This window comes from Labeo rohita, chromosome 24 (genome assembly GCF_022985175.1).
Source record: "Labeo rohita strain BAU-BD-2019 chromosome 24, IGBB_LRoh.1.0, whole genome shotgun sequence".
NCBI classification, from domain to species: Eukaryota; Metazoa; Chordata; class Actinopteri; order Cypriniformes; family Cyprinidae; genus Labeo; species Labeo rohita.
Window position 1 is genome coordinate 18,991,198 of NC_066892.1, and position 26,178 is coordinate 19,017,375.

Genomic DNA, 26,178 nt, shown 5'->3' on the forward strand with positions numbered 1-26,178 from the left:
CCTCGGCTGGTATCATTTACAACCGCATTTGGGACCATCTGAAGCCGTATTTAAACTGCATTTGGAAGTTCAAAATCGGGGCACCATAGCAGTCCATTATATGAAGAAAAATGCTGAAATGTTTCCCTCAAAAAACAATTTCCTTACGACTGAAGAAAGAAAGACATGAACATCTTGGATGACAAGGGGTGAGTTCTCCTTTAATTCAGTGCTATATTGAGTAAAATCGAAGTATTTCCAAGTTTGACTAAGTAAAAATGACTCAAACTTTTACTGGCCACGATAAAGTTACTTTTTTTTTTTTGTTAAATTTACTTCACTTAGGTAAGTAGATTTTACTCAACAATAACAGGTACATCGGACAGAGCAGGGGCAGTAAAACGGACTTAAAATGTGTTAGTTCAAATCGTTACTACACTTACAAAATGAGCCCATTTACTGTCTACTACACTGAAAAAAATAAAAAGTAATTTGAGTCAGCTTAAAATAATTTGTTACCCTGCTGCCTTAAAATGTTAAGTTCAGTCAACTAAAATAAGTTTAGTCAACCTGAAAGTAAGTAACCCAGCTGTCTTAATTTAAGTTGATTCAACTCAAATATCTAAGTTGTCACTTAGTATAATTTAACATTTCAAGTTGAATAATTTTTTTTTGAGTTGACTGAGCTTAAAATTTTAAGGCAGCCAGGTTACAAATTATTTTAAATTGACTCAACAAATTGTTTTTTACAGTGTAAGTGCCTCCCTAGAACTCATAATTTTACTGTTAATAAAAAGCAGGACAAAATTATTTTCCTAGTTTAACTTGAACTGAAACCAAAATTGTAATTTAAGTAACATTTATTTTGCGAATACTACAATGACGTAAAGGAGAAATGGCGCACTCTAAGTCAAGTATCTTACATTTCTTCAAAACGGCTTTTAAGGCCACACAACAGACAAAGAAAAAGAACCGCTTGCCACAAACACTATAATAAAGGTTTTTCCATCAGTCAAGAGCTTTCGTCAGCGAGTGTGCAAGTTCCAGGAATGTCACTACATAGTTGGGTCAATTCCGCTCCAACATTAGACCACGAGTGACCTGATTTAGAGATGATTTAAAGAAGCTGTTGTTTTCATAGATTCATCCAAAACAGTTGTCAAACACTGCTTGAAATCAAGTAAGCAACCAAACTGCTTAATTACACAATGCGGTCACTGAAATTTCACTGAAGGAAGTTGTTTACACGAGGATGTTGGTCATATCACTCTACATTACCGGTCCTGCAACCTGCATTTCTGTTAGGGCTGTTTAAGCATTTGACAATGATTTAAATTGTTTGTTATCATGCAATTTCATATAATCCTCAACTCAAGTGTCACGTAGTGCCAGATCCGCACAGTTCCACAGCAGACAAAAAGCCTAGTCCAGAAAAATTGAATCAGGACCCAATAATGCCAGAGGCCAGGGGTGTAATAATGTCCGCAAGTTCACAACAACAACAGCAACTCAGTCTGGCAAGACTGACGCAAACCAAAACTAGATCACTGCCATTATAATCACAAAGCTGTTTACAGAGATGCTCAACTGACAGACACTCTGTGTATGTCTTAATTCTGTTTGTTTTCTCCATCTGTCTAAAGTGATTTTATTTACAAATATCGTATGTGTGAATTGACTGCTATGATTTTTATTCATTACACAACTTCTAGCCACATCAAAGAAGCTTGTGATTGCATAAGACAGTGATTTGAATTACTTTGGATGTTAAAATATATTTGCAAAGCTCATAAACAAAGACAGTGATGTGCTATGTTTGTTTGCAGGCAGGCTATGAAGGAACGCAGCCAGTTACATCATTTCTCATCTCTCAAAGTCAGAGCTGGGAATCATGGGCCGGTACTGGGAGAAATCGGGTCCTTCCTTGAAATCAGGTCTGAGGTTAATAGCAGCATCAATTTTAAATATCCATAGACTCACTTTCTATTTAGTGCAAAATAAAACAAATAAACAGAAATTCAGCAGTAGATGACTCACCAATGAATCCTCTGCAGTGAATGGGTGCCGTCGGAAATGAGTTCAAACAGCTGATTAAAATATCCCAATCCACAAAAAATCCACACAATTCATCATCATTTCTGGCTGTTTAAATCCTCTATCCATGATATTGCTTTCTCCATGAAAATCAGGTCATCTCATGTGAATCAGGTGAGAAATACACACAGAACAAGCAAAGAAAAACAGTCTAAATTAGTTCTAAACAAAAAAAGTCAGTAAAAATTTCTATGAGAGGACAACATGACTTTACTGGATTTGTTTCTTCCAATCACACAGCTTATTTATTTGTGGATTATTGTGATTACTCTCATTCTGATGGCACCCATTCACTGCAGAGGATCAACTGGTGGGAAAGTGATGTAATGCTAAATTTCTCCAGATCGGTTTTGATGAACAAACTCATCTACATCTTGAATGGCCTGATGGGAGTAAATTTTTGACAATTTTTTATTTTTGGATGTGCTATTTCTCAAATACATCAATCTATCAAATAATTAAAAATTTAATTTAATACATTTTTCTTTTAATAACTGAAATATTTGGACTTTTAACATTTATTTAATTACATTAAAATGGTTATAACAACTAGGGATGGGTACCGTTCAAAAATGTTTGATATCGACACAGATATCGATACCTTGACTTTGATACAGGTCCTGAAATACACATTTTCAATACCAATTTTATTAAATCCATTTTAACAAGATTACATATTACTTAGATTACATACATTTTTATTTTTTTCACTTTATTGACGTTTTTACAGTCTCAAAGACTGATCTTATAAGAAACAAACAAAAAGAACAAAAAGTGCAAAGGAACAAAATGCAACCAACACAACAAATCAAATAGTTTTGAAGAAGTGCAAATAGTTTTCAGTGCAAAATGAACAGTTTCGAGTCAGTATGTGAGTCTGACTGCGCCATACATAAGTCCATTTCCAAAACAAAGATTCACATATAATGTACTCACCCCCTTGTCATTCAAGATGTTTATATCTTTCTTTCTTCAGTCGTAAAGAAATTATGTTTTTTGAGGAAAACATTTCCGCATTTTTCACTTTTTAATGTTGTATTCTGTAATATTGGTGTTGTTTTCATTTTTTGGTACTACATTTTTTTTTCTCATCCACTATTTTGAGAAGAAACTGCCTGCCTTGCTTTCTCGGAGACCTTAGATATAGAAATCTGGAACCAAACGACAAGACATTTTTTTCATACTCTATGGTAATTCAGTCGGTGCTTAGGAAGTATTATACTCAATATCCAGCCCTAACTAAAACAGACATTAATGGTCAATATAACATAGTTCAATGGCTTGCATCATAATGTGATTTTGTAGGAATTGTAAACAGGCACTAGAGAGAGTGACCATTAAGAGTCCTCTGACACAATGGGATCATTTGAGGACTTTTTTTCTCAGAACTTCTGTCCTAAAAGAGACTTGCAGAACTCGTAGCCGAGCATGGCACGAAAATGGATATGTTTGTGTGTGTGCAAACCCGTCTGGAAGACCATGGAACAGTGTTTGGGTGGTTAATGTGTGTGTGAGTGTGTAATACTGTGGTCTCACAGACCCCCTGGGAAAGCACATAAGTCTACGTGAATAGGAGGAATTCACAGGCTCTCCATAGAAGCGAGTTTGTGATTGAGCCGACTCGGTTCCTTATTTATCAGTCAGATAGATTAAACGGCCCGGCATCACCTACACTGGGGAACACAGACGGAGAGAAAAACACTTACTGTTGGTCGTTGTTTCAGGAAAAGCAGCCCTTTGTCCATTCCAGCCTTTGTTGTCCATCTGTGGCCAATGTTAAGATAATAGAGGAGAGGGAAGAAATGGAGAGAGAGAAAAAGAGGGCCGGTTTAGCAAACCCCTTTTCATGCGTGTCAGACAAGTCGCTTTCCCTTGTTTCCATTAGAAAGGGAGAATCGCTACCAAATTGAGACATCACGACATAAGCGTCACTAACTTGCAAAGACTAAGTAGATGGGAGATTTAAAGATTAAGGTTGTGCGCAATGAAACAGGAAGCAGCGTGATGATACGAACGTATACATCCACATACTCTCTCAATAATACCCCCGCTACGCTGTTCATACTGAATGTGGCGATAAAATGAGATAATTAACTTGCCAAATGAAAAGCAACTAACAGAATTGTTACCTAAAGGTACAAAAAAACTGAGTTAAACATTGGTGTGGTACAAAGAAACCTCATAAAACTTTACATTTTTGACATTAGTATAAAAAGGAAAGTCTCAAATATGGGTGGTTCATCTAAAATAACCACGTCAAAAAAAAAAAAAAAGAAAATTAATTTCAAAATCATCATTGTCATCCTAATAAGTTTTTTAGTATTTTTTTTCAACTAGTGACGTGATACTTTTAGTAGTGAAATGAATTATTAAATATAAACATTTATTTAAACAATTAATTTTTGTCAACTGATACTGTTCCACACCACACTATTCTAATCTGCTAACATCTACTCTACTATACTCTATATACCTCTGTCCTATTCTATACATCTCTACACCACCCTTTACAACTCTAAACTATACAAATGTACTTACATTTGTACAAATTTACTAAATAAATTCACTCTATTTACTCTACTCAAACCATCTTTTCGATTCTAGCCTACTCTATTACTTCAACCTTACGCTATATACCTCTACCCTATTCTATGCATCTCTACACAACTCTATACAACTCTAAACTACACAAATTTACTCACATTTGTACAAATGTACTAAATTCACTCTATTTACTCTTCTTAATCCATTCTATCTATTCTACCCAACTCTATAAACCTCTTCCCTACTCTAAACATCTCTACAACACTCTATACAAGTTTAAACGACACAAATTTACTAAATAAATTTACTATTTACTCTACTCAAGCCATCTTATCTATTCTACCCTACTCTATTACTTCAACCTTACTCTATACACCTCTACCCTGCTCTATGCATCTCTACATCACTCTATATAACTCTAAACTACACAAATTTACTAAATAAATTCACTTGATTTACTCTTCTCAATCCATAAAATCTATTCTATCCTACTCTATTACTTTAACATTACTCTATACACATCTACCCTACACATTTTACAAGTTTAAACTACACAAATTAACCAAATAAATTAACTCTATTTACTCTACTCAAACCATCTTATCTATTCTAGCCTACTATTACTTCAAGCTTACTATATATACCTCTACCCTGCTCCATGCATCTCTACACCAACTACACAAATTTAGCTAAAATTGTACAAATTTACTAAATAAATTCACTCTATTTTCTCTACTCAATCCATCCTATCTATGCTACCCTATTCTATTACTTCAACCTTACTCTATACACCTCTACACCACTCTATACAACACTAAACTACACAAATTTACTCACATTTGTGCAAATTCACTAAAAATTCACTCTATTTCTCTTCTTAATCCATTCTATCTATTCTACCCAACTCTATAAACCTCTTCCCTACTCTAAACATCTCTACACCACTCTATACAAGTTTAAACTAAATAAATTTACTATTTACTCTACTCAAGCCATCTTATCTATTCTACCCTACTCTTTTACTTCAACCTTACGCTATATACCTCTACCCTGGTCTATGCATCTCTACACCAACTCTAAACTACACAAATTAACCAAATAAATTCACTCTATTTACTCTAGTCAAACCATCTTATCTATTCTGCCCTACTCTATTACTTATACCTTACGCTTTATACCTTTACCCTATTCTGTGCATCTCTACACCACTCTTTACAACCCTAAACGACACAAATTTACTAAATAAATTCACTATTTTCTCTACTCAATCCATCCTATCTATTCTACACTATTCTATTACTTCAACCTTACTCTATATACCTCTACACCACTCTGTACAACACTAAACTAAAAAAAAAAAAAAAATTAAATTTGTACAAATTACTGAATGTTTCTTATCCAATTTATTTACTTTACTGGGACAATGAGTTTGCTAAATAAGAGAAATCTAATAGAAATGTTAAGAAACAAAAAAAAAAATGCTGATACATTACAAAATTACCTCAAATATTTTTATAACAGTAAAAAAAAAAAGTCTGAAAACAAATTACTTTTGTGGCATAATTGTTATCTCAATAATAATAATAATAATAATAATTATTATTATTATCTTCATCATTTTGGTAGTAAAATAATTAAATATAAAAGTTTAATTAAAGAATTTATTTCATTTTTATTATTTTTTTTATTTAATTCTATAATTTATTTACTTATAAAATTATATATATATATATATATATATATATATATATATATATATATATATATATATATATATATACACACATATACATATATATATACATATACACACATACACACACACACAAATTGAAACTGACCTTTTCTGGAGTGTTCTGTAATGGTGTAGATGCCTTGTAGCCCAGTTGAAGCAGCATGGCCTCAGCTGCATTACGCTTGGCCACTTTCTTATTGGGACCAGTTCCTGTGGTAACTTCGGTACCTACTTTCACCTGTCAACAAACACACATACAGTGGAATATGCTTAGAGCTGTCTAGATGGCCACCATTACTGCAACATTGTAAATTAGAGTCAACAATTAGTAGTACCAATGACTAAATAGAAACTGAAATAAATTAAATTAAATGATTTTGCCTTTCCTACAGATACAAAACCACAATTGTTAATATAATAAGCAACAATTAATACATCTGAAATGTAACAATGGCTTATATTGCCTGTTAAACTGCTTTAATAATGAATGACAAGTCTGAATCTGCTGGCAAACACAACCAATGCCCAATTGGTAGTATAATATTCTCAAATAGTTTTAAAAGGTAAATACACTTTGTTGTCAAAGTGTCTCTAAACCCAGACAACCATCTTTTCATATTTATTAGGAGCAAAGCAGCAGGTGGGGATAGATGGTCTGGGCCCGAAAACCTGAAAACAGACACGTATTGATGCCCACAGACCAGAGAGCGAACAATGTGGAAATTTTAGAAGCGACTGGCAACACAAAAGAAACACACACAAGCAGAGTCTAATGCGACAGTGAAAAGAGCATGGAGAATCAGTTAGAGGCTGCGGTACCGCACGCTCAGAGATGCACGGAACGCTTTAAAGCGAGGGATTATCGGATGGGAGACAGCGAAGAGAAACTTTTCCAACTTGGATGCTGCTTGATACTTGTTTATGTGTGTGGTAGAGCTGGATGAGCCTCTGACGGATCATTCAGAATGAGACTAAACATGATTCCTTTTTTATTTACTGCAGTGTTCAGTGTACTATTTATGCTGCTGAGATACTGTGGTTTCCCTCCCTGCAGCAAAATTACTTTTTTCAATAGTCAACTGTCTTCTTTGCATTTCACTCTGATCCATCCATCTATTCTGCACTACTTTACTTTACTTACTAAGCTTACAATATCCCTTTGACCCTACCCCTATGCATCCTAACCTATCTAGTTTACACAACCCCATTAACTCTGCAGTACTTTACAGCAGTCTATTCTAATCCACCCTAACTATTTCACTCCAAACAACTCTTCAGTATTCTATACTATCTTCTCTATCCAATCTACCATACTCAATCCATCCTATCCAGTCCACACAGCTCCATTAAACTAAGTACTATTTTATGCAATACTATTCTATTTAACTCTGATCTGCTTTTATCTGTCCTATCTATTCTATAGAGCTCTAAACCACTCTACTTCATACAACTCTACACTCACATCCTATCTAGTCTACAAAACTCCATTCAAATGTGTACTCCACATCATACTATTCTGATCTGCTCACATCTACCCCATCTATTCTACCATACTCTATTTTCAACCTACACACCTCTACAACCATTCTATACGTCGCTTCACCATACCTATAAACGCTTCTATACAACTCTAAACCATACAAATTTACTTAAATTCACTCTAATTACTCTACTCAACCCATCCTATCCATTCTACTCTTCTTTATTCCTTCAACTTTACTCTACATATCTCTTCGCATTTCTACACCACTCTATACAACTCAAAATTTACTAAATAAATTCACTCTAATTATTCTACTCAGTCTTTCATTTCTACTCTACCCTACTCTATTACTGCAACCTTAGTCTATATATCTCTACCCTACTCTATACATCTCTACACCACTCTATCTCTAAACTATACAAATGTACTAAATAAATGCACTCTATTCTGCCCTACTCTATTACTTCAGCCTTACACTATACTCCTCTACCCAACTCTATCCATCTATCTATATATGCTACTCTATTCTGTTCTTCAGCCTTACTATATACACCTCAACCCTACTCTATACAAATTTACTTAAATTTGTACAAAATTACTAAATAAATTAACTCTACTCAATCCAATCCACATCTATTCTACCCTACTCTATTACTTCAACCTTACTCTATATACCCCTGCCCTAGTGTTTACATCTCTACACCACTGTATGCTACTCTAAATTATACAAATTTACTTACAAATGTACTAAATAAATTCACTCTGTTTACTCGACTCAATCTATCCTATCTATTCTGCCTTACTCTATTGCTTCAACTTTACTCTATACACCTCAACCCTACTGTATACATATCTACAATGTATACAACTCTTAACTACACAAATTTCCTTAAATTGGCACATATTTACTAAATATATTTACTATTTACTCTACTCAGTCTATCATTTCTATCATATCCTACTCTATTACTTTAGCCTTACTTTATATACCTCTACCCTACTCAATACATCTCTACACTACTATATACTATATAACTCTAAACTATACAAATGTACTAAGTAAATCTAGTCTATTTACTCTACTCAATCCTTCCTATCTATTCTGCACTACTCTTTCACTTCAACCTTAGTCTATACATCTCTACCCAACTCTATACACCACTCTATCCAACTCTAAACTATACAAATCTACTTAAATCTGTACAAATTTGATAAATGTACTATTTAGTACTCAAATCTATATATTCTACTTAATTGTGTTACTTCAGCCTTACTATATACACCTCAACCCTACTCTATACATCTCTACACCACTCTATGCAACTCTAAACTATACAAATGTACTTAAATCTGTACAAATTTACTAAACAAATTCAAACTATTTAGTCTACTTCAACTCTATTCTGTTACTTCAACCTTACTATATACACCTCAACCCTATTCTATACATCTCTACACAACTCTAAACTATACAAATTTACTTACATTTGCACAAATTTACTAAATAAATGTACTCCATTTACTCTTTCCATCCTATCTTTTCTACACTTTTCTATCCAGTCATACTACTCTATATCATAGCACTATTTTTAAAGAGGTCATCGGATGCCCATTTTCCACAAGTTGATATGATTCTTTAGGGTCTTAAGAAATGTCTATAACATGCTTTGGTTAAAATTTCTCAATTTTAGTGTAAATAACACCTTTTTACCTTGCCAAAATCAGCTCTGCAAAAATCATCCTGTTCTGGTCGAGGCTGCTTTAAATGTTAATGAGCTCTGCTCGCCCCGCCCCTCTCTTCTCTCTGTGGAGTGACGAGCCTGTTTACTTTAGCCGCGTTTAGCTGCTAAACTTGCTAACTAGCACATTATTAAGAAAGGCGATTGCAAAGATTCATAAAAAAAAAACCTTATACTCACTTCTGCTGTTAGTGAAGCTAGATCACGAACGTTTTGCGTGAACATAGACGGATATATGTAGATCGGGACGTGCATTCCCTTCACAAACAAACATAATCCACTGCATCTTCAGCAGCTCAGATGTCAGAAGTAAATGACGACCACTACGTTCATTATCACATTTAGTAACACAACACCTCAATCGCTTAATCTGAGATATTCTTGTCTAACTTACATCCCTGCTCCGGCATCAAAACAATGGAGGTCAGACTGTTACAGCTGATTTGAAGTGGGTCTGAGGTAAGACGCTCATGTCAATCAACTATCATGGGAGTGGCCTCTGTCATTATAGGGTTGATTTGTACATACACTGCTAAAACACATTAATGTTCAAACAACATGTAAAAGTGAACTTTGCATCCGATGACCCCTTTAACTCTCATCTGCTTCTATCCACCCTATCTATTCTACCCTACTCTATATAACTCTACTCTGCTTTGTCCTGTCTACTCTCTACCATGTCTACTCTATTCCATAAACTCACCACTACTCTACACAAATCTATTCTACTCTATTTACTTTACCCTTTCAACTCTATTCTATAATAGTCTATACTACTATATATGCTATGTACTACCCTATCTTATCTACTCTGCTTCATACAAATTTATACAAACCTACCCATTCAACACTACTCCATATTACTCTACTCAACTTCAAGCTATACTCTTCTATTTAACTCTAATCTATGACACTCTATACTTTTATACTACACCGCTTTACTTAATACTACTCTATTCTGCTCAAACTCACCGTACACTAACTACTTTTCTACACAATGTTTAACTAACAAATACAAGTAAGCTAAGTCGTATGAGTTCTGATCTTTGATCCAAAACCAGAGACCAAAAGTAGATCCAAGTTGGAGGCATTTCAAAACGTATGAGGAAATCCAGGGTGATTTAGAGCCAATTCTGCTGGCATTTTTGCGTCTTTGTTCAATCGGACTAATCACTGCTCTTACGGCTACAGGGGGCTTCATTTTTACTGTATGAGGTAGTTAATTTTTTTCACTGGGCAGCCAGCAGTACAGTTATTGTTGTTTTAATGACTTGCAATAAACCAGTGGACACCAGCCAGTGATGTGATGTGTACCAAGTGCATGTGTGATGCAGTGAACAATCAGAAAAAGATGGGTTGATTTTTTTATATTTAAATACAAGCCAATAATCAACTTCCATGCAAACCTGGGATTTGCATACCTTCATGCAGGAGGTCAAGGGCATACATGCACATGCATGTTGAGCCAGGCAGAGTATTTTGCACAAAGTTATGTGTTAAAGCTTTGAAATGCGCTTGGACTTACATGGGAAAACTCTAACAGTCACCTAAATTAAGACTAATTATCCATTAACTTTTGCAATGAGATAAAATTTCCAAAAGTGGATGAGCAACTGTGTGTGTGTGTGCATGTCAAAAGAGTCTCTGGCTGACTTTGACAGAGCTGAAGGTCAGTGGTAATCAGAGCCGGCAGAGGTGACAGTCTTTCTGATTAAGACAGATTGCACAGTGGGAGGTTATCAGTGTTTGTGCAGGACTCATCTGTCCTTCACTCCCCCTCTCAGCCTTTTTCTTTCACTTTACACCTCCTGATTCCCTCTCTTACTAAATTTACCTGCATGATGAATTCTCTCCGGCGAGGCATCCCTCTCTCTGAAAGCAGCATGTATTCGGGCTCCTTCTCCTTTTTGGCCTGTTGAATCTGAGCCAGTCTGCTAATAGGGTTCATGCCCTGTCCATACTCTGGTCCTGTCTGAAAGAGAGAGAAATTGAGAACGAAAAAGCAAATGAGAACGAGGATGAGAGACACAGATAAAGCAGCAGAGGGACAGATGGACGGCTGGTTAATGTTCACGTCAGTAACCCTGTCAGGAGAATGACAAAAGACTGAATGAGCATGTGTGATTGAATAACTGACTGAGTGAGCAAAGAAATTTGGATTGGGTCTGTCAAACTCCAAAATGACAAAGATCATCAATGAATATGACATAAATTTTAATCTTTTCTTCAAAAAAAAAACTATTGAAGTCAAAAGTTGCAATGACAAAAACGATGCATTTTAACAACGAGCCAGGGGTGTACACTTTTGAACATAATGAAGATGTGTACATTTTTATTATTTTGCCTAAATATCTTTTTTTTCCATTTAGTACTGCCCTTCAGAAGCTACAGAAGATAATTACATATTTCACAGAAGATAAAATAAGTCAAATTTACCCTGATCTTCAAATTCAAAAGTTTTCACCCCCCCCAGCTCTTAATGCACTGTGTTTCCTTCTTAAGCGTCAGTGAGCGTTTGAAACTTCTGTAATAGTTGCATATGAGTCCCTCAGTTGTCCTCAGTGTGAAAAGATGGCTCTCAAAATCATACAGTCATTGTTGGAGAGAGTTAAAATACACAAAAATGCTGAAAAACCGAAGAATTTGTAAGATCTGAACATTTTTTTTGATGTACAGCAGGTAGTTTTACTGTCATTTTTATAAATTCAACTATTATTTTCTTTTGTAGACTATATGTAAAAGTTTTTTTATGTGAAATATCTTATTCAGGTCAGTACTAAATAAAAAAAAAACCCATGCATTTTGTATGACTGCTCCTTACATTTTGGTAAAATAATAAGGTGTATGTAAACTTTTGACTTCAACTGTATATTGGAAGTACATATTACATAGTACAGTATATGGTATAGTATATAGTATATATTCCAAGAGTCATATGAACCACTTTTATGACATTTTATGACACCTTTCTGGTGCTATATGGGGCTGAAAGAATCACTTTATTCTTGAGCAACCTTTATTCATCTTTTGTGAGTTTTGAAAATAAAGAATTCTAGTGAATTAAAACACTGATATAATATTCCAGTAACAGCCACCTCTCTGTAATCTTAAGGAAGCGGCACTCCTATTGGATCTGCTCCCAAATCAACCCACCTTTAATATGGTCTTAGGCCGCTTTTTGTAATGCACTTTGGGTTTCTCCACAACAGGAAGTGCTGGCAGTTTCTTCAGTTCCTGTAGGATGGAGAGAGCCGCTCTCTTTTTGGAGAGTTTCTTGCTATTCCCCTCACCCTCGGCTGAGAACTCCCCCACCGTCACACGCGTGAGGAAACTCTTCATGTGCGGGGGTCCGCTTTCCTTCAGCACCTGAGGGGCATGTAATGAACACGTTACACAAGAGAACACACATGCATGCAGAAGTGGGAACAGCAGTCATTCCAGTCACGCTCCCTTTCTCCCTGCCCCTTAGGCCATGTCTGCTGCACGCTCTCTTCCTTCTGCCCTTTAACTTCTAGTTTCTCAACAACGGAAATGGGAATACTACTAATTAGACTCGCTACACTCGAACTGTCCGGTTTAACAACCGGATCAATAACTCATATGGGGAGACAGACCACTGGAACTTGGGAGACTGCACCTGGATATTAAACACACACACCGAGTATGAATATATGAATACGAATATACATGAATATGCATATGCATATATCAAAAGCACAGTTCATGCATATTAATGCAGCATTTTAAGCTTTAATTTAGGGAACAATTCTCATTATTAACTCATATCAAGATTGTGGGGATCAAAATTAGAGAATAACCTATGATTTCCTAAATGTCAAGGTCACTGCTTAGTCCTATTTGAAGTTTCCCAGGAGTATAACAGGAATACAAGGGCTGTTTTTTAAGCATATTTCAGAAATGAATTGTAATGAGAAATGAGATCAAGAACTTGATCAAAATCAGACAACACTTACAGATACCTCCAGGTTACTGGTGTTGATCTGACACCTGGTGCTAATTTTCCTAATTACATGACAAACCATATTTAACTAGCCGCATTTGTACAGTTTTCACTGAGACTGCAAGATAGTGAATGAAACCCTGCGACAGGAGGTTGTCCAGATGAAGGCCAAATGAATGACCCTTTCAGCCATTGCAAAAGAAGTTGGTTGTTCCAATTTCGCAAATATTACAGGTTTACAATGACAATAATTCATTCAAGTCCCTCAAAAAAGCCGGCCGTCCATGTAAGACAAATGCACGATAATACAGAATAACGCAGAGACTCTCAATGGGGAAATCGGTTCAACACTGCAGCTGGAATTGCTTGCCAGTTCAGTTGAAGGTTGTCGAGATGAAGGCCAAAGGGATGACACTTTTAGCCACTACAAAAGAAGTTTGTCATTCCAAATCTGTGATTTCTTGAATATTGCAGGTTTACAGTGACACAAATTCATTCAAGTCCCCCAAAAAGGCTGGTCGTCCATGTAAGGCAAATGCACGAGAAGACAGGATAATGCAGAGACTCTCAATGGGCAGTCGGTTCAACACTGCAGCTGGTTCAGTGCTAGTTCAGTGCTGAACAGGGTAAGGATCTATCTCGGCATGTTTAGGACAAGTCGGACTGAAAGCGCACTCTGCAGTGGCCAAACCTCTCATCAGCAGAAAGAATCGAAAAGCTGAGCTTACCTTCACGAAAGAAAATGTTGTGTGGAGAATGGAGAACTGGACCAAAGTTCACTTTAGTGATGAAAGCAAGTTTAATTTATTTGGGTCTAATGGGAAACATTTTGTCTGGTGTCAAACTGAGGAAAGACTGAAGCCCAAGAGCATAAAGAAGTCGTGTTGTGTCATGTTTTGGGGGATGTTTTCTGCCACAAGAGTTGGACCTCTTATACAGTGCCTTGCGAAAGGATTCATACCCCTTCATTTTTTTCACATTTTATGTTGCTGCCTTATGCAAAACTGCTTTCAATTACTTTTTTACCCCACATCAATCTACACTCCATACATTATAATATATATGTGAATTGTCACAAATTCGTGAATTTATTAAAAAAAACAAACAAAAAAACAAATAAGAACATTGCATAAGTATTCACACCCTTAAGTGTAGTGACTTAAGGGTGTGAATACTTATGCAATGCACTTATTTCAGTTGTTTTTTTTGTTTGTTTTTTTTGTTTTTTTAAATAAATTTAGCTAAAGCACCTTTACAGTCTCAAGTCTTTTTGGGTATCAGCTTTGCACATCTGCATTTGGCAGTTGTCTGCTATTTTTCTCCTTACCTCTTCACCCCTCAAGCTCTGTCTGCTTGGATAGGGGCAGATGCACATTTTCAAGTTTCTCCAGAAATGTTTGATTGGGTTTAAGCCCAGGCAGTGGCTGGGCCACTCAAGGAGTTGTCTATAAGCGACTCTTGCTGTGTGCTTAGGGTCATTGTCTTGCTGGAAGACAAACCTTCTGCCAAGTCTGATGTTCTGAATGCTCTAGACTAGGTTTTCATTAAGGCTATCTCAATATTTTGGTGCACTGAACTTTTCTTCTACTCAGTCCTTCAGTCCCTGCTGCAGAAAAACAGTCCCACAGCATGAGGCTGCTACCACCACACTTTACTGTTAGGATGATACGGTACAGGTAGCGATCTGTGCCTGCTTTTTGCCATGATGCTTGGAATTGAGGTTCATCAGACAGAGAATCTTGTTTCTGAGGGACCTTTATATGCTTTTTTTTGCAAATTTCAAGCGTGTTTTCATCTGTCTTCACTGAGAAGAGGACTGAGTTTGGCCACACTGCCATAAAGCCAGATCAGTGGAGTGTTGCAGTGTTGTTTGTTCTTCTGTAGGTTTCTCTTATCTCCATGCATGTTCATGTAGCTCAACTAGAGTGATCATCAGATTCTTGGTTACTTTAACCAAAGCCCTTCCCGTTCAATTGCTCAGTTTGGCCAGGAGGCCAGCTCTAGGAAGAGTCCTTGTTGTTTCAAACCTCTTCCATTAAAGATAACAGAGACTACATGCTTCTGTGAACCTTCAAAGTAGAAGAACTTTTCTAAAATCTTCCTCAGATATGTGGCTTGACACAATCTTGTTTCTGAGCTCTACAGGCTTTTTCTTAATTTATTCTTAGTATTATTATTATTTACCTTAGGGCTTGGTCTGATATGCATTTTCAACTTAGTCCTTTTATTAAGACGTGTGTGCCATTCTAAATCATACCCATTCAGTTGAATTTGCCAGTTTAACTACAGTAACATCCACAAGTGATACAAATGTTCCTGAGCTAAATTTCAAGTGTCCCAGATAAGGGTGTGAATACTTATGCAATGAAATCATTTAAGTGTTTGGTTTTTAATAAATTTGCAAAGATGTTAAAAACCAGTTTTTTGCTTCGCCATTATGTTGTATGGTGTGTAGATTGATGTGGGGAAAAGCAATTTAAAGCAGATTAACATTAATTAACCGAAACTGTAAAAAATAAACTTATTCAAAATATTAACGAATATTATAGAGTACATACATTTAAAAATATATATATATTGTTCCGCTACTATCCATTTCTCACTGTCATGAGAAACTGAAAATTAATGTAATGCACATGTAATCGTATTTACTTCCTGTGACATCATCAAGATGGTCAACAGAACAGGTGAGCTGCTCTGAGCTCTTTAAGAGCAACACTGGGGGGATTAAGTTTCACACAGACGCACATACACAGCTGAGGGTGGGCCTCTGTGTGCTCAGTCAGAACTGAAAGTTATCCGTCTCCAGAGACTCCCTCCTCACATCCTCTCTTTACACACATGACCATTCTGGCATTCATACAAACATGTGACACTCCAGTGAAACAGGCTCAGCTGAGAGAAGCCACATCCCCATACACAACTAATGAAGATCATCACGTCCGATTGAAATACAGTGGCTTACATAAATAAAGCCAGGAAGCCCATGTCAGTTCAAACACACAATACCTTAAAAAGGTAGCTCATCCAAATATTCACCACCGGATGTTGTTCTAAACTTGTACGCTTTTATTTGCAACACAAAAGGAGAACTTGCACGAATGTTCCTGCAGCTTTTCTACACAACACATTAAAAAAACGCTTTCGAAAACTATAAATATGGGCTGTGTTTATACTTTTCTAGTGCTTTTTGATCTTGACAGCAACAGTTCCCATTCACTCATCTTTAGTGTTCCACAGCGGAATGAAAATCATCTGGGTTTCAAACAACATGAGGGTGAGTAAATGATGACAGAACTGTCATTTCTGAGAGAATTCTCTCTTTAAAGCTCAAGACAAGATTTGAATGATTTGAAGCATAGACAAACATCATTAATCTTCATCTGTAAGCTCCAGATCCTCAACAATCTGGGCTTTCATCTGAAGATGGCCAGGAACTGAGGAACACAAGAGAGCTCTGTGTGTTTCCCGCACACTTGACAGAGCAGCATAACCCAATATTTACTAGGCCTTGATGTGGAATGCATTTGATGATCACACTTAGGTGTTACATAAGAATTGAAAGAATTCCTCCGGGTGAGCATCACTCCGTAATGAAGTGACGAAATTCTGCTACACTTCCCTCTTGGAAATATCAGCATTTCGTTTTCAGCTCTCTTGCGAGGATGAGGTGTGGGGAGGAAGGAAAAGGGCTTAAAGCTGCGAGTCCGTCATTGAGGGAACTCCCACACGGTATATTCCGTGGGATGAGAGTGGAGATTTAGCTGGAAAATGCACCCACAGTCAATGATTACACAACTCAATTCAACTATGAAGTCAGGCATGACATTCTCAGAGAAAAAGACAGCAAGACTCCAGTGAGAAGTCACCTTCTCTGTGATTGTCCTTGATGACAAATGTCTTACAAACAGACTCGAATAACTTGAAAAGGCAACTTTTAATGCAGATTACTGATTAAAGCTGATGTAATGCAACTACTGTAAAGGTCGAAAGTTACATACACCTTAAAGAATCTCCAAAATGTTAATTATTTTACCAAAATAAGAGGGATCACACAAAATGTATGTTATTTTTTTATTTAGTACTGACCTGAATAAGATATTTCACATAAAAGACTATTGTTACCTAAATGATGCACCGCTGTTTTTTTGTTTAGTAATAGTTGTTCATGAGTCCCTTGTTTGTCCTGAACAGTTAAACCGCCCACTGTCAGCATTTTTGTGTATTTTAACCCTTTCAAACAATGACTGTATGACTTTGAGATTTGTCTTTTCACACTGAGGACAACTGAGGGACTCATATGCAACTACTACAGAAGGTTCAAATGATCATTGATGTTCCAGAAAGAAAAACAATGCATTAAGCGCCAGGGGTGTAAACTTCTGAACAAAATGAAGATGTGTACATTTTTCTTATTTTGCCTAAATATCATATTTTTGTTCCATTTAGTACTTCCCTTCAAAAGTTAGAGTAGATGCATGTTTCCCAGAAGACAAAACAAGTTTAAATTTACCCTGATCTTCAAATTCAAAAATTTTTCACCCCTGGCTCTTAATGCATCGTGTTTCCTTCTGAAGCATCAGTGAATGTTAGAACCTTCTGTAATAGCTGCATATTCCTATATTATAGTTCCTCAGTTGTCCTCAGTGAGAAAAGATGGATTTCAAAAATCATACAGTCACTGTCGGAGAGGGTTTACATACACAAAAATGCTGAAAAAACGAAGAATTTGTGGGACCTAAAGGATTTTTCTGAAGAACAGTGGGCAGTTTAACTGTTCAGGACAAACAAGGGACTCATAAACAACTATCATTAAAATAAAAAATAAAGAATTGTTTATATTTTTATAAATTCAACTATTATTTTCTCTTGTGGACTATATGTAAACATCTTTTATGTGGAATATCTTATTCAAGTCAGTATTAAACAAAAAATAACATGCATTTTGCATGATCCCTTTTCTTTTGGTAAAACAATTAACATTTTGCAGATTCTGCAAGGTGTATGTAAACTTCTGACCTCAACTGTACCTATTTGGTCGAACAATAAAAGCCTTAAACTTCTTATTCATGCAAATCTGTTAAAAAAAAAAAACACAATTATATACAAAGTGAACTTACTTGGTCACAATGTCCAGGAGAAACGCAGCACAAATGTGACCTTAAAGCAAGTGTGTCCAAACTCTGTCCTAAAGGGCCATTGTCCTGCTGAATTTAGCAACCCCAATTAAACACTCCTAAACCAGCTAATCAAGGTCTAACTAGGCATACTAGAAGCGTCCAAGCAGGCATTTTGGAGCTGGCTGGAGCTAAACAGAACAGCGGCCCTCTAGAACTGAGTTTGGACACCCCTGTCTTAAAGCGACAGTTCAAACAAAAATTTAAATTCTGTCATCATTTACTGACCCTCACATTATTCCAAATCGGTATGCTTTACTTTGTTCTGTGGGACACGAAAAAAAGATCTTTTGAAAAATGTCTCTTGTTGTTTTTTATCCATACAGTGATAGTCAATGATAGTCAATGGGGTCCAACATTTTGGACACCACTGAATTTCATCACATGGACAAAAATTGTTGAAACATTCTTCAAAATATCTTCTTTTTGCAGAAGAAAGAAGGCCAAACAGGTTTCAAATAACACAAGGGTGAGTAAAAGATTACAAAATGTACATTTTCGGGTGAACGATCCCTTAATACCTTATTTGCGCTAGTTTCATAAGTTGCCGGTGAGGACAAGCTGCGATACCTTCACCAACTACACCACCAACAAGTTGAAACGGGCCTGGTAACTCTCGAGTTGGCCTTCTGACACAGTTTCCATGGCAGCTGTAAAACACTGAGGTAGGTGGGTGGCAGTTCCAGCCAGTGAATGAGTCTCATCGGGTGAACGAGGACTGTGAGGAGGTCTTGGCACCGGGGCCCGACTCCCTCCATGGCGGCAGACGAGGTTGTGTTGTCTGCAACAGATGATATGGCATCCTCAGGCAGTGATGGGATTTCAGCAAGTGTTTGATTCTTGTGTCTGACGGTGGCCAGTTCCTCTGTCTGCTCTCTGTCTCGCATGGCTGGCAACGGAGATCAAGTTGTAGGAAGGAATCGCTGTAACATGAGGTTGATCATTCTTCATCCCCTCCATGGATGCGAGGGGAGATACGGTATTAGTGAGACCGCCGTGTCCTCAGCCTGGTGAAAAGGCAGGATACCAGGCCAGGGTGGGACAAAGAACTGATATAATGAAGAAAAGCTCTTTTGTATGGATTGTTGATGTGTATTCCCTGAGGGAAGGTACTTATGTACAAGATGGGTGGTTCTTGGCACGAGTTTCCACGCTTGTACCTCTGTACGGCATCATCCATGACATAAAAACTGTGATTAATGTATTTGTTCTTTGAAGCTGGCATCTGTTTGATATCGTTTGACACAGACAAGAAGGTGAGAGTGGTCCTTGATTTCATAAGGGGACAGGTGAGACACCGTTCTGGTTGACCTAAAGGGATACTTCACCCAAAATAAAGCTTCTGTCATCATTTACTCACCCTAAAGTCATTCCAAACCTGATTTTGTTTCTTCAGTGGAACACAAAAGAAGATATTTTCAAGCTTCAACTGTTCCATTTAGTACAGCACAATTAATCAAAATAAAACTGAAATCGTGATATATCATGCAATTTCCAAACTGCAAAGCACGGCACTATGTTTATTTACACGCAAGCAGCTCATGATCCAGCGTTTTCAGTATCTCACTGCATTTTTTTTAAATACCTTCTATTGTGTTCCACAGAAAGTCAGTCATACAGGTTTGAAACTACATAAGTCATTTTTTTCTGTTATTTAAAATATTTAATTAGATATCTTTAAAGAAATGGTTGACGGTTTTCTTTCTCACAGAGTAACTCCGTAATACTCCATGTTTGTGTGCTAATTGAATTAGGAACAAAAATGTTTCCATTCCTACAAATAGCTGGGGAGAAAATTCCTGAAAAGATCTAACAAGGTTGAAACGAGTCCAGGCTCTCACAGATGACTTACAGTCAAAACTTTAAAGAAAGAAAAAAAGATTGGGGTCCCCAGACGTAACGGATTGCACGCAAGTGGAGAACGCACGTCAAGAAGATTCTGGTTGACCAAAGCCAAGTAGATGATTGCAGATTGTGAAGCTGGAGACAGCCGTGGAAAATCACGTAAGATAAACATGGATGCAGCAGTAGTCATGCTACAGAGACCCTAAAACTTCCTCTGGTGTTTATGTAGAACGTTAAAGTTTGTTTTGATTTGAAGCGTCGCTGATGCAACTCTTTAATGAAGTGCTGATTTTGAACAGTGTCCAAATCACCCTCCTCCACGCAATAAACACTTTTAAAGCAATTACAATTACCAGATTTAACAGTTGTTGACAGAGCTTGACCAAGAACAGGCTTTTAATATAATCACTTTCCCACTTTATCCTCTTTATTTGATGCTAGTAATTTGCAATTTATCGAATGAACTGATATCTACGTATATACTGCTGGATGGAGCTGATTAAATTGGAATGAACACTTGAAGGTTAAGGGGGGAAAAACAAAGACAGGCACTTGCTCTATTGAAAAACCCACTGAAACGACTATCTACATCGTATTTAAAGGCATGCTCCCAACACAAAGTATGCTGCACAAATGGCATATAAAATAACCTGTAGAAGATCTATACAGGTGGAGCTGGGGAAGGGGAAGGGTTTTAGAATGAATGTTAACCAGCCATTTAAATGTAAAGCAGCAAGCTTATTGGCTGCGTATGTAACATGAACCAGCTTGTGCTAAGTAGTTTAAGTTACGTAGTTTATGTAATTAGGAACAGAGTTAGATTTAGCTTAATTGGTTTGAATTAACAATAACATGACACTTTATGGTTATATTGTGCTGTCCAGCTGAGAAAAAGAAAAGGGTTAAAGTGTCAAAAACATGGAGTACAAATAAAATGTTTAATAAGCTGCTTAGGGTCACTAGAACTGGGAATAACTTGTTGGATTAGCATTATTAGGGTTAAATTCCTTCATATTTTTAAATTAAAATAGCTTGGTTACCTCAAAGTTAACAGGCAGGTTCCTTTTAAGGGCGATCTCGTAGACCAGGCTGATCTCGGATTTGCTGGCATCGCTGTTCTCCTCCGTTTCTTTCTTCTCCTCTGAACACTGAAAGAGTTAAACACAAAACAGACTTATTATAAAAATCTGTTACATTTTATCCATTATATTGGCCTTTTTGAGTCATGGATACTGTGTATATTACTTTGATTTGACATAAAAAGACATGTTAGATCAACATAATTACCCCCTCACAGAGGTGTCCAAAACAATCGATTACTTTTTCAACAAATTTACAGAATTGCGAACTCCCAGCATGCAAAGCAGCATAAATAAATTACGCAAAAATGATACAGCGCTCAAAATCATCAAAAATGAATGGCGCTTTTACTAAACTTTAAGCACCTATTAGACAAGGTTAACGGAGGCCAACTGGAACGAAATTCGGTGGGCATGCTTGACCCGTGGCCCTAGAGGTCTGTAAGAATTTGAATGAATTATGAATCGGCACTAACGAGTTTAAGCCTCTGTAATCACGTGGTGTTTCACACATTCACACAATTTTCATGTCATCTGACAGATTTCCTCATACTCAGCAACTTTGCCTCAAGAACCACTGCCGTCAATCAAATCGTTTGTTAAATATTCTCAATTATATATATATATATATATATATATATATATATATAAAATACTCTTGAAACTGTCCAAGGTTTTTCGCTCAACCTCAATATAAGCACAGCAACACAATTCTCTGGATTCTCTAGATTAATAATGATCAAAAATAAAAGTTGAACTTTACCCTTTCGGTAGCTATAACAGGGCTGTTGAGAAAAGGGGCTTGGCCAAATATATCCAAAGCCTATAAATACTAAACAAAAACTCAAAACTTCACGAAATTAGGTGAGCACATGTGACAGATGATTCTTAAGAAGCATGTAAAGTTTTATGGAGATCGGACTGTAGGTGGCTCTACAACAGTCATACAAATAAAAATCATAATAAATCATAAAAAAAAAAAAACTACTTTAGAAACTGTCCAAGGTTTTACACTCAACCTCAATACAAGCACAGCAGCACAATTCACTGGACTCCCTAGATTAACAGTTATCAAAAAAAAGCTGAACTTTCAACTCACCATCATGACACGGGACACCAAAACGTTCGTAAGTGGAGGCACTTTTACTAAAACGCCTCTACCTCTTGAATGGGGGATTCTCTAGATTAATAATGGTCAAAAATAAAAGTTGAACTTTACCCTTTGGGTAGCTATAACAGGGCTGTTGAGAAAAGGGGCGTGGCCAAATATATCCAAAAGCCTATAAATACTAAACAAAAACTCAAAACTTCACAAAACTAGGTGAGCACATGTGACAGATGATTCACATAATACACATAAAAATCATCATAAATCTACAGCAAATTAACTAGATTTGTTTGTTTTTTTTTAAATCAGTGATTTAAGTGGTTACAGGCTTGCTAAATAATACAAAATGTCTTTTTCATGTGCTTAAAGGCCTTAAAGTACTTGAACCCCAGTAAACGCTGCTTGCAGCTATATTTAACAATCATTATTAATAATTTTTTGCATGAACTCACAAATCTTAATGCATAACGGTGCCTTAATTTGATTACTACTACTAAACAATCCCTTTATTACGCTACAGAGATTTCAGCTGCCTACCTCAAATCAGCCCCAAACCTATGCTTTACCCTCTCTAACAGAATGAAACCATCCCAGAAAGATGTTAGGAACAGACTGTATGATCTCAAACGTGATGGTGAGTCTGCTTCAACGCATGACTGCAGTTTCTCATGTAACTCTACTGAAAGAGATGCTTCTGGTTTTGTTGAACAGTTGAGATTCTAGAGTAAGTGGCTTGGTTTTGTAAGAAGCAAAAGCTTTCAAACTGATCCAAGAGCAGTTCCCTTAGTTCCGATTTATATCTTATCAACTATAAAAGGAGCTGCAACAGAACTCTCACACAAGCTCCAAAGGGTGACTTTTAATATGATCCCTGCAGCATATTATCTTGGTCACCTCCATTACACTACTGACATTTCTTTTGAGAATAAAGAGTGTGTTCTCATGCAATACATGAACAGGAGTGTGTGATCTAAGAGCGCTCGATCAAGTTGTGTTCTTTCGCAGACATTCAATACTGCGTTCTCAGTGTCATCCTTATAGCGATCACACAGCATGATGTCATTGTGCGTTTCCTTCAAACGCCTGTTAATGATGTCTGGGATGGAGAGCCGTCAGGTGGTCTGGAGAGTGTGAGACTTTGTGACAGACTGTGAAGGTTCGTTTGTGTGCCTTTCTTAAACTGATCTGACAGGTCACAAGCTAAATTTGATGCTGTCACGTGTTGTAATGATCGAAAACCAGAGATCTGGCTAAAGTATCAGTTTACAAACTCAAAGTCATGGTACTTTTTATATGTCTTGAAGTTTAAAAGGCACAAAAGAAGTAAAATATTCACACATTAACCAGATTTTGAGGAGCACTGCGCACAAAACGCATTCTCGTAGCTTTATAAAATTAAGGTTAAATCACTGATGTCACATGGACTATTTTAACAATGTCCTTACTACCTTTATGGGACTTGAATGTGTCAGTTGCATTGCTGTCTATGCAGGGTCAGGAAGTTCTCAGATTTCATCAAAAATATCTTAATTTGTGTTCTGAAGATGAATAAAGGTTTTATTTATATTACATACATTTATATTGACTACATTTTTTTTTTTTTTTAAGACAGTATTTTTCAATTCCTTTCAACATATTCTGGGACCATGCAAAGCCAGTAAATAGCCTTTGCTCCATGATTTATTCACAGTGTCAGGTTAACACCACAACAAAAATGTATGCATGCAAATAAATAAATAATAATAATAATAATATATTATATATAAAACAATTAAGAACAATTTTCAGAAAATTACAGTTAGTTAATTTTCATAATATAATTTAATAATAATAATAATACTAATAATAAATGTGGCTCACAGATTATAGTAAAAATATAATATTATAATATTAGTTTTAATATGGTTTTAAAACGTTTTAGGCAAGAAAATAACAAAAATGAAGCTATATTAATGCAAAAAGTTATATAGTGCTCTATGAAAAGTGAAAGATGTCTAAATATAAAAAAAAAAATAACAACAACAACAACAACAACAACTAGTACTGTCAAAATCAGCACAGTTGCAGGCAATTCATTTTTCCAGTTTAGCAGCATTTAACATTTAATGCAGGGGCAGGGCTAGGGTTGGCCACCCCACTCACAACTGCTGCTCTTGTCTCTTTTTTTTCTTGACAAAAATTGTCTTAATTTAGTCACAGAATGTCTTTACGGTCAAACCAAATGGGAGACTTTTCAGACACCAACTTCACTTTAGTGCCTGGTGCTAGTCAAACAAGCGTGGGAAAGTAAAAACCAATTTACATGTCCTGTCAGCCGTTATACTGTGCTCATAGTACACACTTTTCAATTGCATGCACAAATGTGGAATCGTCACTCCGTAGCCTGTATCATTTCATATTAAATCACAAATAAAACTACGAGCATGCGTATCAGATCCATGTCACATTCAGCAGCGCCATTTCTTAAAGTAATAGTAGCCAAATAAGCTAATAACCCAGCTGATGTGATGTCTATTAATCAAAGAACAAAAGAAAAAGCTTTGAAGATTCATCTATATTTAATTTAGTGTTTAGTGTTTAATAGCTTTATTCAATTTCTGTATATTCCCTACTTGCTGAAGGGCACAGGTAAATGGGTTTATGTGAAGATTGTTTTAAGTTCACTTAAATTTGAAGTTGTTATTTTTCAAATGTCCAATAAATGTTAAAATTGATAGCTCTCAGTTATAATATAATGTTGAATGGCTATAGATGTACACAGACTATGGATGAAAACTGCTATGATTACTCTACTTTTAAAGCATAAATCTGATTTAAACAATGTCTACATAATATTCACATATACTGTTCATAGGGGATGTATTGTATTAGCCCTACAGTTATAGCATGATAATATTAAAACCTATTATTATTAACATTTTAACATTTTTAACTTTTTCTCGCAAATGCAAGTTTATATCTCCTAGTTTGGACTAGAGCTGAAGATCTTTGCCAGAACCCGACGTGACCCGACAGCTTTGGTTGGGTTCGGGCTTAATTTATATCATTTTACAAGGGCTTGCACTCCGGCTTGCGTGGTAAATGAGCGGTCATGTGATGCGTTTCGATTAGCACGAGAAAGATGCGAAAATGGATGCTGAGGAGGTGAAACGGAGGCCTGCCTTTGGCGATTACGTTTTGACTGCACCAGCAACTAAAGCAAAGTCTGAGGTGTGGAAAAATTTTGACCATGTGCATAAGAATAATGAGCCAGTAGTGCTGCTGGACGCACCATCAGTGAGCGTAGGACTGCGCTGAAGCCATCGACAGTGGATTCAATAATTTTCCACCACAAAAACATGTAGCTTAAACTTGGTGAGTAAAGGTTTTTCAAATTATAACTAAATATTAATTGAGTCTTAAATGCATAATGTAGACAGAGCATATAGGCTAAT

The 26,178-nt window shown here is 36.4% G+C and overlaps 1 protein-coding gene across 2 annotated transcripts in view; it reads right to left on the bottom strand.

Annotated features, from left to right (window-relative positions):
- stau2 (staufen double-stranded RNA binding protein 2) overlaps window positions 1-26,178 on the bottom strand; it is a 170,939-nt gene that overhangs the window by 85,976 nt on the left and 58,785 nt on the right. For both annotated transcript variants that reach the window (XM_051098721.1, XM_051098720.1), the window contains exons 7-11: window positions 21,598-21,705; window positions 12,728-12,940; window positions 11,409-11,546; window positions 6,459-6,590; window positions 3,780-3,837 (exon numbers count right to left, since the gene is read on the bottom strand). In XM_051098721.1, the coding sequence (XP_050954678.1) occupies window positions 3,780-3,837; window positions 6,459-6,590; window positions 11,409-11,546; window positions 12,728-12,940; window positions 21,598-21,705 (649 nt within the window). The remainder of the gene's footprint in view (window positions 1-3,779; window positions 3,838-6,458; window positions 6,591-11,408; window positions 11,547-12,727; window positions 12,941-21,597; window positions 21,706-26,178) is intronic.